Source organism: Ranitomeya imitator, chromosome 4 (genome assembly GCF_032444005.1).
Source record: "Ranitomeya imitator isolate aRanImi1 chromosome 4, aRanImi1.pri, whole genome shotgun sequence".
Taxonomy (NCBI): domain Eukaryota; kingdom Metazoa; phylum Chordata; class Amphibia; order Anura; family Dendrobatidae; genus Ranitomeya; species Ranitomeya imitator.
In genome coordinates this window covers 357,548,278-357,561,139 of record NC_091285.1, presented here as the reverse complement: position 1 = coordinate 357,561,139, position 12,862 = coordinate 357,548,278, and the positions used below count along the sequence as shown (strand labels likewise).

Here is a 12,862-nt window from a genome sequence, read left to right as displayed (position 1 = left end):
CTTCCAAATTCTGCATCCACCCAAAGAATAGCTATTCCAACGTGCCCCATAAAGGTCGGGGGCCAAGGTCCATGACGCCTACATGAGCTGCCAACCACCGGTAGGAACATCCATGTCACCTGCAAAGAAGACCAGGAATAAGATCAACAAAGACCAAGATCCGCCCCTCCTGGTGAACCAAAGTACACGGTAAAAAAATGCCATGTTAAACATAGGTACGTATGGCGCATGCGGATCTGTGCGGATGATACGCTGCGCACAGAGACGCAAACGTGAAACCAGTCGCTTCCTACACATGTGGCAGAGATTTGCCTGTTCATAGGGTGAGTTCGGTGCGATTTTCTATAGGACTCCATGCACACTGCATTGTGTGAGCTCAGGTCTCAGAGGAAGCTGTATGTGTCGCTCTGCACTAGGGGCTGGGAAATGTCGCTCAGCTTGAGCACACAAGAGCCACTAGATGGCGACATTGTCGCACAATCACACTTCACAGCAGCGGAAGAAGTGAGAAGAATAACAAGAAGGCGCAGAGAGGCGGCTGCCAGAGAATATGGTAAGTGGACGGGCGGGGGTTGTGCCTGTGGTCCTGCCATTAGCCCCCGTCTGTCTCCTTGTGCAGGGGAGCCGTCCTCGGTGTGAGGGCAGGGTCAGGCCGGCTGCCCCCCGCAGTCATGGCTTTTCCTCAGGTGATCGGGCGCAGTGTGATGATGACACAACGACTGTCTGCGACACTGACAGCAGATCTGCTCCCACGTGTGGTCACAGCTGTGCTGTGGGGACCGTGTGACACCCATCCCTCTGACCTCAGGGGACCTGTACACGGTACATTAGTGGGTGGGCATCATCTGAAATGAAGGGGTCTGGTACTTGGACCTGTAAACACTGAAGTGCAAAAGTGTTGGTGTGAATTCTGCCAAATATATCACGATGGAGAGCGCTACGTGTTCCCGATGGGCGCACAGACAGTCGCTGGCCCTTTCTGACAGAATTTCTGCAAGTCTAAGTTCACACAGGCGCATAAAAAAAGAAACAAATCTATTGTTTTATCTGTATTTGTCTATTTTTATGTATCCGTAGTTTACGAGTTTCCTGTATTAAAAAATGACAATGTATCCGTAAAAATCAGAGGCCACGCTGCTGATTTTTTTGTTCGCCCACAGAGTCTCATGCGTAATATGGAACAGATTAGCGCATCACACAATTTTTTTCATGGGGACATGAATAAAAACAACGGTTACCTGAACATTTCATAGAATAACATTGGTCAGAGCGCTGTCAGTGCTTTTCAAGGACCGCATGCAGACCGAATAAAGGCTCATGTGAAAGCCTGATAGTGTGAACAGCGCTGTACATGGGGATATGCTGGGGAACGCACAGCGAAGGCACCTTGTAAGGCCGGGATCACACATGCGAGAAACACGTCCGTGTCTCGCATGTGAAATCCAAGCTCTGGCGCCGACACTGTGGACCAGAGCGTGCGGCCGCATAGCAACACATGGAGCCGCACGCTCCGCTCTGGAGTGCCGGCGCCAGAGCTTGGATTTCACATGCGAGACACGGACGTGTTTCTCGCATGTGTGATCCCGGCCTTAATATAGAAATGAACGTGGAGATTGACAATGTCACTGGACCTGGTAACAACCCCAGTTAGACAAATAAGAATTGCAAGACTGTACTCAGGCTTCCTTGTCTGTAAAAGCCCATTATGGAAACTACAGAACTGTGCAATTTGTTTTAACGTTTTTTTTGCTATAAATTATGGAAAAAATGTCTGAAAAGAATGCGTTTCTGCATTAAAAAAAACCTGTAAATACACACGGCTAGGTCCAATTCACCCAAAACAAATAAAAACAGCGACAGCATTGCAAAAAACGGTAAATTGTTATTGCTTGTTTTCATGTTGACTGTAAAAAACCTACAGCGTTTCTGCACATGAGAACACGGTTTCAGTAGGGGCAGATTTTTCAGCATCGGGTGAATAGGTTTCCTCTTATTTGCCTTTCAAAAACCCAATAAAAATTAAAGCGCAGGATAAAACATTACATGTGGATTTGCACAGCAAAATAAAACACAATTTTCCATTAAATGAAAATAATAATAAAAAAAAAACAACTGAAGTACGTTGTACATTATTCTGTGCTTTATGGCAACTTTGGCGCACAATTTGCTCAAAAAACGTGCAAAAAATATGCGCGAGGTCATGAGAGCCTCTGTGCAGTCAACTAGAAGAAAGAAAATAATTTTCCAAAATTTTCCAAAAACTGTACCGTGCCCGCATTTGTTGGCGAGGTGCATTCTGGGAGGCAGTTTTGACTGCTCAGTGCTTTCTGTGGGTCTGCTGCATTCTCCCAAACTCTGCCCACCGTAATGCCCAATGGCCCTGGACACTGGTAAGACCCATTAGAAGAGATGGAGAAGCCCTGTTCACTGCGCCCGCTGCTGCCCACCTGACTAGGAGCGAGCGGTTGGAGGGACAATATAACTTCATTTTCCCCCTGCAACACATTACACAACCAAATTTGTTTAGAATGGTATTTACCAGCAGATTAACACTATGGCTGCAGGCAAATAACGTTTTTTTTCTCACGACAAATTTCCTTTTAAACAGGCACACAGTCACTGGAGAACACCCTTTAGTTTGTAAAGAAAATCAAGGGCAAGGGGTCAGTACGCAGATGGCGGCCATTTTGTGTTTAATGCACTTTAAAATCATGGGCACACATTGAGTATTTGGTGAATTCGTAAGATGCACAGGGCAGTAGTCATGGGCGAGGGGCTGTTGTGTTCCCACACCCTGGCACCCTACAAATAAAAAATGTCCCATCTCCCTTATGCATTGTGAGAATTGGATTACACTCACAGTTTGGCTGAAAGACGTCGCTTACTCCACAATCCCGGATCAGCCGCACATTGAACAGGAGATACTTGATCCTTTTCAAACAATTGAACTTTACTGAACAGTCCAATTTCTTAGTTACAGCACAAAACAATGTTACGGTCACATTTTTTTCAGCCCAAGTTGTTCCTTTTTGAACTGGCACCCCGGCCCCTGAGATACTCTGCCCGTCTCTCAGCTTTCATGGATGCCGACTCGCCTTTATGACAAAGTTCCTCATCCTGCTTCCCCACGTCTGGAAGGTGAATAAGGCATTCTCTTCTGCACCTAATTCGGGCCGTAGACCCTGAATGTCCCGGTAAGGTCCACTAAAGTTAAAGGCGGACATCCACATGTTGCCCAAAAGATCGTACTTTCTTTTACTTCTCGGCCCTTTGGCCATGGACTACACTGTTTCAGTCCTTCTATCTAATCTCTCATCTCTGTCTGCTCAAATCCATTACGTTTTTCCCCATATAACTTGCCCCTCTCAAATTGGGGCTGTTCCTGAATACTTTAACTGTTCCTATGCTAGACTTATCCATTTTCTGCTTCTACTGTGCCCTCCACTACACTTCTCCATTCCTGTTTATACCTATATCTATCACTTTATCTTATTCCTGTGCCTATGTCCTATGTACGAATTTTATCTTTACAGTTGTGCTCAAAAGTTTTCATACCCTTGCAGAATTTTTGCTTTCTTGGCCTTTTTTCAGAGAATATGAGTGATAACACCAAAACTTTTTCTCCACTCATGGTTAGTGGTTGGTTGAAGCCATTTATTGTCAAACTACTGTGTTTTCTCTTTCTAAATCATAATGACAACCCAAAACATCCAAATGACCCTGATCAAAAGTTCACATACCCCATTTCTTAATACCGTGTATTGCCCTCTCTACCATACATGACAGCTTGAAGTCTTTTGTGGTAGTTGTGGATGAGGTTCTTTATTTTCTCAGATGGTAAAGCTGCCCACTCTTCTTGGCAAAAAGCCTCCAGTTCCTGTAAATTCCTGGGCTGTCTAGCTTGAACTGCGCGATTGAGATCTTCCCAGAGTGTCTCAATGATACTGAGGTCAGGTGACTGAGATGGCAACTCCAGAACCTTCACTTTGTTCTGTTGTAGCCAATGACAGGATGACTTGGCCTTGTGTTTTGGATCATTGTCATGTTGGAACTTCCAAGTATGTCCCATGCGCTGCTTCCGCTCTGGTGAGTGTAAATTTGCCTCCAGTATTTGCTGATAACTAGCTGCATTCATCTTTCCTTCAACTTTGACCAAGTTTCCTGTGCCTTTGTAGCTCACACATCCCCAAAACATCAGTGATCCACCTCCGTGCTTTACAGTAGAAATGGTGTTCCTTTGATCATAGGCCTTTTTGACCTCTCTCCAAATGTAACGTTTATGGTTGTGGCCAAAAAAGTTAAATTTTGGTCTCATCACTCCAAACTACCCTGATCCAGAAGTTTTGAGGCTTGCCTCTGTGCTGTTTTGTGTATTGTAGGTTAGATACTTTGTGGCATTTGCGCAGTAATGGATTCCTTCTGATGACTCGACCATGCAGCCCATTTTTCTTCAAGTGCCTCCTTATTGTGCATCTCGAAACAGCCACACCACTAGTTTTCAGAGAGTCCTGTGTTTCAGCTGATGTTATTTGTGGGTTTTTCTTTGCATCTCGAACAATTTTCCTGGCAGTTGTAGATGACATTTTTGTTTGTCTACCTGACCGTGGTTTTGATTATACAGAGCCCCTGATTTTCCATTTGTTAATCACAGTTTGAATGCTGCTGACTGGCATTATCAATTCCTTGGATATCTTTTTGTATTCCTTTCCTGTTTTATACAGTTCAGCTACCTTTTCCCATAGATTCGTTGACAATTCTTTTGCTTTCCCCATGACTCGACTCACAATCCAGAAATGTCAGTGGCTGGATGAAAGATGCAAGAGTCTGTCTGGATCCCAGAAACCCACTCAGCTTTTATGCACCTACACTGATTACAAGCAAACAGGTGACAGGTGAGGATGTTAGCTTTAGCAGCCATTCAACCCATTTGTGTCAATTTCTGTGCATATTATCAGGCCAAAATCACCAAGGTATGTGAGCTTTTGATCAGGGTCATTTGGATGTTTTGGGTTGTCATTATGATTTAGAAAGAGAAAATAATAGTTTGGCAATAAATGGCTTCACCCAACCACTAACCATGAGTGGAGAAAAGTTTTGGTGTTATCATTCAAATTCTCTGAAAAGAGGCCAAAAAGCAATTATTTTGCCGGGGTATGTAAACTTTTGATCACAGCTGCATATCAAATTCATTTATCAGAACACATTGAGTCTCATCTACATATTATAGCAATACATCAAGCGTGCACCATGGGGCCTATAAGGTTCTATGCAATATAAAACACTTTTTCATATACACATGTTATGGCCGTTTTTCTAATCAAGGGAGGAGCACATGACCAATCCTGGTTACCCTCTTAAAAGTTTTTACATCAGTATTTGCAAATTGTCTCTTCAGAGAGGGAGAGGACTAGAAGTAGAAGTAGCAATCCTAACAGTCAATTTCAACCCTTTAACGAGCCTTGTCACATGACTTAGGATAATAGCCAAACCAGAATCTCAAATTGCAGACACTGTGTTTCGGGGTACTGCCCCTCGTCAGTGCAAAGTGGAGATCTGGTTTGGCTGGGTAAGAGGCGTCTGTCCGGGATCCAAGAATACAATTTGCATATTTCCCAGAGAAGCATTGCGGCTTTAAGTCTCCTCATCTTGACATGCTTAACATGTCATTCTCCGCAAGGAGAAACTATACCTCTTGGATACATCAGTATTTGTAAGCTAAAACTAGGAGTGGAACAATCAGAGGAAAAGTATAAGGCTACTTTGACACATCAGGTTTTCACTGTCAGGTTTTTTTTCCCATAGACTTGTATTAGTGCCAGATTGCACCGGATGACATTGCGTTTCATCCGGTTTTCGCCGGATCCGGCAAATCTGCCGCTTCCAGTTTCTTGAAAAAACGTCCACTGCAACCTTTTTAGTCTCCGGATCCGGCGCTTCCGGCTGTTTGCTAGAATGGAAGCCTATGGGAGCCGGAAGGTGCCGGATCCGGAAAAAGGTGGATCCGGCAGCCTGATCCGGTTTTTTAAACTGAGCATGCTCCAAATTTTTTTTTATCCAATAATCTAGATAGGCTAGCCAGATCCGTCAAAAAAACGGATCCGTCGCATCAGTTTTTCACAATCTGCGCCGGATCCAGTTTTTCCAACATTCGCTGGATTTAGCCTGACACTGAAAACCTGATGTGTGAAAGTAGCCTAATGGAAACACGTCACCACTTCTGTATTTCTCACCCACTCCTTGACTTACAAATACTGATGTAAAAAACTCACAAATACTCAATGTGTGCACATGACCTGAACCGTACAGAAAAAGTTGCAATCTGTTTACCTGACACCTTCTCCTTGGATTTTACATATTATTAAAAGAATTATTAACTTACGAGTGCCTCTTCTGTTTAATGGAATTTGTACAATAGTCATAAATCTCAAGCTTAAGTCACGCTCTCACGATGAGTATTTGGTGAGTTTTTGATGTTGCAGATTTTCTGAAGCATTTCTGCACCTATCAGGGAAATTAGGTTATTTGCAGAGTTTTCTTTCATTGCGTGTTTTAGTGAGTTTTTATCTCGGGCTTTATATGCTATGGTTTTTGTCACTTGCTGGCATTGTTCCGCAATGGAAATAGATTAGAGATATGTGTTTTTTTACCTGCAGATTTTCCACATCTAATACAAGTCTATGGGAAAAAAGAGAAACTTACTTGTAGATTTCAAACACGCACCGCAGGTGAGTTTATACTGCATAAAAAGCACAGTGGGCAGAAGATGTCTATAAATCCCATCTACTTTACTGGATTTGTAAGACGCTGCTTTTTTTCTCAGCAAAAAATCATCATGAGAACTAAAACATGATGTTTTGCCATCAAGGGTTTCTTGACATCCTGCACATTTAGCATATAGAATATAGAAATAATTCCTGAATCCTAAATAGAAATAAGGTAACACTAAGTCTATGTGCCCACGTTGCAAAATAGATGCAGAATTTTCTGTTTCAATTCTGCATACCCTTGGCAGAAAAAACGCATTCGGATTTAGACTCGGTTTAGATGCGTTTTTACCTAGTTTTCCATGTGTTTTTCAAGCATTTTACAAGCGGATTTTTAATACATGTCTATGGGTGCGGAATTGCCATGATTCCGCAAAAATAATGAACATGCTCCATTTTTTACTGCCATGTGTTACCGACGTTGAAAAATGCACAGCATGGGCATATCAATTGCAGAATGCATAAGAAATTAATGGGATGCTGTTTGTAAGCGTTTTTTAAGGGTTTTTTGCCGCAGAAAATCACAGCAAAAACGCTTAAAAAAAGCAACATGGGCACATAGCCTAAGGGTATGTTCATACGGTACTTTCTTCAGGTGGATCCGCTCCGAATCCCACCTTTAAAAGCAATAACTAAACACTCAAAAAATGGACCTATGCACGTATGTAAAAACTACCGTACTTGCTGCACATTTGTTGAGAGTTTTGAGTGTCCTTTAACCGCTCCAGGTTTCCAAAGACACCAAGCGGTTAAAAGAAATGCTGTGTCCATTCTTCAGGTAGTGTTTTCTGTTCTGAAGACTTTTAAAACATTGCAGTATAAGGCCGGCGTCACACTCGGCGTAGGGAAATACGGTCCGTATTTTACAAGCGTAATACACAGAAATGATCCCAAAACAGTGATCCGTATGTCATCCGTAGGCAGGGTGTGGCAGCGTATTTTTACGCATGTCATCCTCCGTATGTAATCCGTATGGCATCCGTACGGCGAGATTTTCTCGCCGGCTTGCATTGCAAAATGGACATAGAATGGATCCATGGGCTCAAATATTTGTGAAAACATATATACAGTATATATATACGGTATGTCAGTGAGACACACACACACACATATATATATATATATATATATATTTATTTCATACAGCGCAAGATAGTAGAAAAGCCGGTAATTCAATTGCCGGCTTTTGCTATCTCCTTCCCAAACCCGACAGGATATGAGACATGGTTTACATACAGTAAACCATTTCATATCCCTTTTTTTCTGCATATTCCTAACTACTAATGTTAGTAGAGTGTGTGCAAAATTTGGGGGCTCTAGCTGTTAAAATAAAGGGTTAATTCACGGAAAAAACTGGGGTGGGCTCCTTCGCAATTTTCTCCGCCAGAGTGGGAAAGCCAGTGACTGAGGGCCGATATTAATAGCCTAGAGAGGGACTATGGTTATTGCCCCCCCACCCCCGGCTAAAAACATCTGCCCCCAGCCACCCCAGAAAAGGCACATCTGTAAGATGCGCCTATTCTGGCACTTAGCCTCTCTCTTCCAACTCCCCTGTAGCAGTGGAAGGGATATGGGGTAATAAAGGGTTAATGCCACCTTGCTATTGTAAGGTGACATTAAGCCTGGTTAATAATGGAGAGGTGTCAATAAGACACCTATCCATTATTAATCCAATAGTAGTAAATGGTTAATAAAACACACACACATTAGGAAAAATGTATTTTATTGAAATAAAGACACAGGGTGCTGTAATAGTTTATTATACTCTTAATCCAAATGATGACCCTGCAGCGTCCTGGATAGCGATCTCGTTGTGTTTGACACGCAGCAGCGATCAGGATCCCGCTGTGACATCGCTGGTCGGAGCTGAAAGTCCAGAACTTTATTTGGTCGTCAGGTCGGCGTGATTCGTCATGTTTGACAGCAAAAGCAACGATGCCTGCAATGTTTTTTCACGGAGCTAACAACCAGCGAGAACGATAAGTACGTCACTGGATCGCTCATGCAGCGTTCTGGAGTTGCTGTGTTTGACATCTCTACAGCGACCTAAAAGCGACGCTCCAGCGATCTAGTTTAGGTCGGATCGTTGTCTATATCTCTGGAGCGTCGCTAAATGTGATGGTACCTTAAGGTATCAGAGTCAAGTATCAGAATCAGATATCAGACAGAGTATTTCTGATGTTTGACTTTGATTTGTGACCATGTCCTAAAATGAACACTGTACACTTATTAGGCTCCGTGCTGTTGTTTTGATGCTATCAATATTTAATCACCAGGAGACTATCACTGCCTGACACGTACTTACACACAACCTAATAGTTTTCTTTGAGCCAAACATTTACACTAAAATTTTAAGGCATTTTTTGTCACACAATGTCACAGTTAGACTATACCCCTTTCCAGTAGACCATACCCCATCCAGCCAGGCCATAGTCTCTAGTTGTACAAGGGGCTGCAAGTGTCTAAAACACATAAGGCGCAAGTGATAAAAGACAGTGTCCTAGCGAATTTAAGTTAATAAATCACCCCAAATTGGTTCTGTATGACACCTTTCACTGCATTTTAATTTTAAAAGGTTTGTATAATCTTATTAAATTGGTAAAATTGCAAAGTGCATTCTGCCTTTAATGTAAAATCCTGTTTTCAAGAATAGAAGGACTTTTAATTCTATAGTGTACAGTTCATTGGTATCTGCCGCCCAATAATTGTCCGCTTTCCTAGGCATGTAGAGCACGCTTACAAACTGTTTGCTATCCAGTTTGCAGACGCGAATGTGAAACTGATGGAATTGCTGGATCCGGTGTAAGATTGCTCTTACTAAGTGTATTGGGGAACACTCGCCTAGCACCGGGATTTAAGCACACGGGCACGAACTTTGAACACAAAAAGAGTCCCTACGGTTTATTTTATACAGCATAAACCGCATCGTAAGCCAAGCTGCATATCACTGACTTACATGTAGTCCATTCTTTTAACACAGCAAGATATGGTTTAAATCATTATCTTCACATTAACAGGTTGCAGCAACTAAACACGCTGGTCCTCTCTTGACCAGTTGCCATGGGTTACCACACAGTTCATATCACAAGCACCAACGGTCTGTATAGGTACCTGTCGGGAGCTCCTGCTCCACCTGCTGACTCCTTGTCAGTCCTTTCTTCCAGGAAAGCTGGATCACCAACTTGCCTGTGCGGCATATCTTAGTCAGTCCAGACCCACCAAAAGATGGTAGCTTCCCCCAACCCAGACCATCCAGGTCCACAGTTTCACTGTGCGCTGCTCAGGGATCCGGTCCTACTCCTAGGACCTCCCAACACACAAGCGTGTGGCCTGTCCAGGTGCTATCCAGGACTTTAGTCCAACACCCCAGGCCACAAAGTCCAAAGCCGCACCACGTGCTGTTCAGGAATCCTACTCCCAGGACTTCCAACACGGGCTTCCAGGACCTTGTACTTGGACCCTTCAGATCCAAACGCTGGAACCACACAGGAACATGTGACCCACACCCTGGTCACAATATATACCTTTAACCACTCCCCTGGGTGGGAGTGGGTGTGTGTGGCTAGTTTGTCCCGCCCATCTCACATAACTAGCCCTTCCAGCCTCCCATGATAAACATACCAAATACTTGTGGGACTATAGGTCCCAGAACACCACATCACTTCAGGCTGGCAGAGCAGAGTCTTCTCCTCTGCGACACATATATCGGCCATTCACAATACTGCCGGACTTTGTTTTATTACCATAGCCATGCATGCAACTGCCATGCACTCTCATGGCTTCAATACACCTCTGTGCGCATACTGGGGAGACCATGCAGCGCCCCCTACCTGATACAGGGGTCACTGCATCACACCGGCCAACCTCAGTTCATCTGCGTTCCTTTGTTGTTGCAGAAGCAAGCGTTGCCTCTGCTAGCTTCATTGGACAGTTTGGGCTCTGCTATGCCGCCTGCCCGAACTGCCAGTCATCAGGAGTTCACCACCTCTGGGCAAGCAGGGGAGCGGTGCGTTCTTGAAGATTTAATTTTTCTCTTTTAAAGCAGAACACTAGTGTAAATTAATGTTAGACTTCAACTAAATTAGAAGCTAATGCTGGAGTCCTCACTATGTCGATTGTACTAATAATGACAATTGTTATCTCGGACATACAAGAAGTCAATACTTCATAAATACAAAGATTTTGATTGTTTCTCCTATTCATTCTTGCTCTAACTAAGGGAAGTGCACAATAGTTTTCTAAATAAGTAATCAAATGAATAATCAATGTGGTTTAGGCTTCCTTCCTGTTGGTAGCAGTACTTCCTCTGTAGCTAGGAGGGAAAGGCGAGAAACAGCAGAACAGATACTGAGGCTGACAGACAGCAGTTCTGACAACTTGCATGTAGTCTGGACACCCTAAACAAATGAGGCTGCTGTGGCATTACTTTTCTCAGCTAAGCAGGTAATTATTTCTGGTTTATCATTCTTGGAGGGGATTTGGCTAAATCTCAGTATCTTTTCCCGTTACTTACATGTATTGACACAATTCTCACAGCTGTCAGAGAAAAAGGCGAATGTAAAATAAGTGGGTATATGTTTCCTAAATACTAACGGTGATCACTCCTAAGAGATGACAGATGAAGTATCAGGAGCTTAATGAGGCCAGTTGCCCACGTTAATGAGTTTTTTTATTAACTTCTTATAAAAGTATTATCTTTTCAATATTTTAGTTATATAGAATGGCATATATGCAAACATCAGGCATAAACTGCAAGCAGCACAGGTTCCGTAGTTACAGAAGTGAAGATAAACAAAAATAATGAGCTCCAGATTGATAAGTATATGTAATGTGGGCATAAATAAGGAAAGAAAACAACGATATTTTTCATTTGGCATACTAAGATTGTCTGTTTAATGATTATAAATCAACATACCTCCTATATTTGTAGCGTTGATATGTTGTATTCTTCTTTATTAATACTGTGGTATGCAAAAGGGGCAGGTTTGGAAAATTGCTGCGAAGTAAGAATGGTTGCAAAGATAGAATTGTTAAAGAGAATTATCTATGTTCGGCACTAAAGTCTGCAGTCACCATATGTGACTGTAGACTTGCGAATATTCACAGCATGCACTGTCAGGGTTCGCCATTTCTGCCTGCCAGACCGGCCTGTCTTGTGACCACTCGTACGTAATATGCATACTTTCCAATTAGACATGCCTGGCCTTGTTCAATTTATTTGTATTGCGCACATCTACTCAGAATGTGGCCAGAAGAATGCATAGTGTGTACTTGCTGTCACATAACCTCCCATCACCGAAGAATCCTAATAGCTCATGATGTGAGGATTCACAAGTCTGCAATCACATGGAGTGTCTGGAGTAGATTATCCTTACACAGGTCTACAAACATACATTTTGTTTCAAGTGACAATGGTTTTTTTTTTATGGATTTAGGGTATTTTGAGGCTGCTGAATTCAAAAATCTCATTACTTTTGCTGAGTTGGTTCTAGTTTTTGAGATAATTCATCCATAAAAATAATACATTCCCCCAGTGCGACGTGTGCGAGACAAGAAATGCAATAGCTTTTGGTCTGTCCTTTGACTCTTTAAGACTGTCTTAGGTAATGATATATCCCATATAATTATTTTATACTTCAGTTTGTGGCCAGAATTCTACTGTAACTAATTAACTATTAAATATCTCAGAAATTAGAGCCAATCTGGCAAAACCGAAGTCTTATTCTCAGTCAGCACCATAAACTTAATATAAAACCGTTCAGACAACGTTGGCACCTAAATCACTGTCTGCCAATGTTATCAATGCAAAGTGAATGAACAAAAGAGAAATCAAAATCTTATCAATATTTGTTGTGACTATCCTTTACCTTCAAAACAGCATAAATTCCTGTAGATACACTTGCACACAGTATTTGTAGTAACTCGGCAAGAAGGTTGTTCCAAACATCTTGGAAAACTAACCACAGATCTTCTGGGATGTAAGCTTGAACAAATATTTCTTTCTCTTCATGTAATCACAGATAAACTCGATCATATATATGAAGATTGTATTTTTATTTGTTCCTAGGCTACTCACTTTATTATTATTAGACATTTTA

The 12,862-nt window shown here is 42.4% G+C and overlaps 1 protein-coding gene across 8 annotated transcripts in view; it reads left to right on the top strand.

The window, feature by feature from the left end:
* Positions 1-372: 372 nt before the first annotated feature.
* The window catches only part of PIK3CG (phosphatidylinositol-4,5-bisphosphate 3-kinase catalytic subunit gamma), a 217,765-nt gene continuing 205,275 nt past the window's right edge, over positions 373-12,862 (top strand). For 2 of the 8 annotated variants that reach the window (XM_069765071.1, XM_069765069.1), the window contains exons 1-2: positions 485-553; positions 6,654-6,725. Coding sequence is in view for 5 of the 8 variants with exons in the window: in XM_069765076.1 (XP_069621177.1) it covers positions 6,678-6,725 (48 nt within the window). In the remaining 3 variants the exon portion in view is untranslated. Of the gene's footprint in view, positions 554-3,013; positions 3,195-6,653; positions 6,726-11,088; positions 11,208-12,862 lie in introns of those variants that run through there. The other 6 variants (XM_069765076.1, XM_069765073.1, XM_069765072.1 and 3 more) reach the window with 5 other exon arrangements.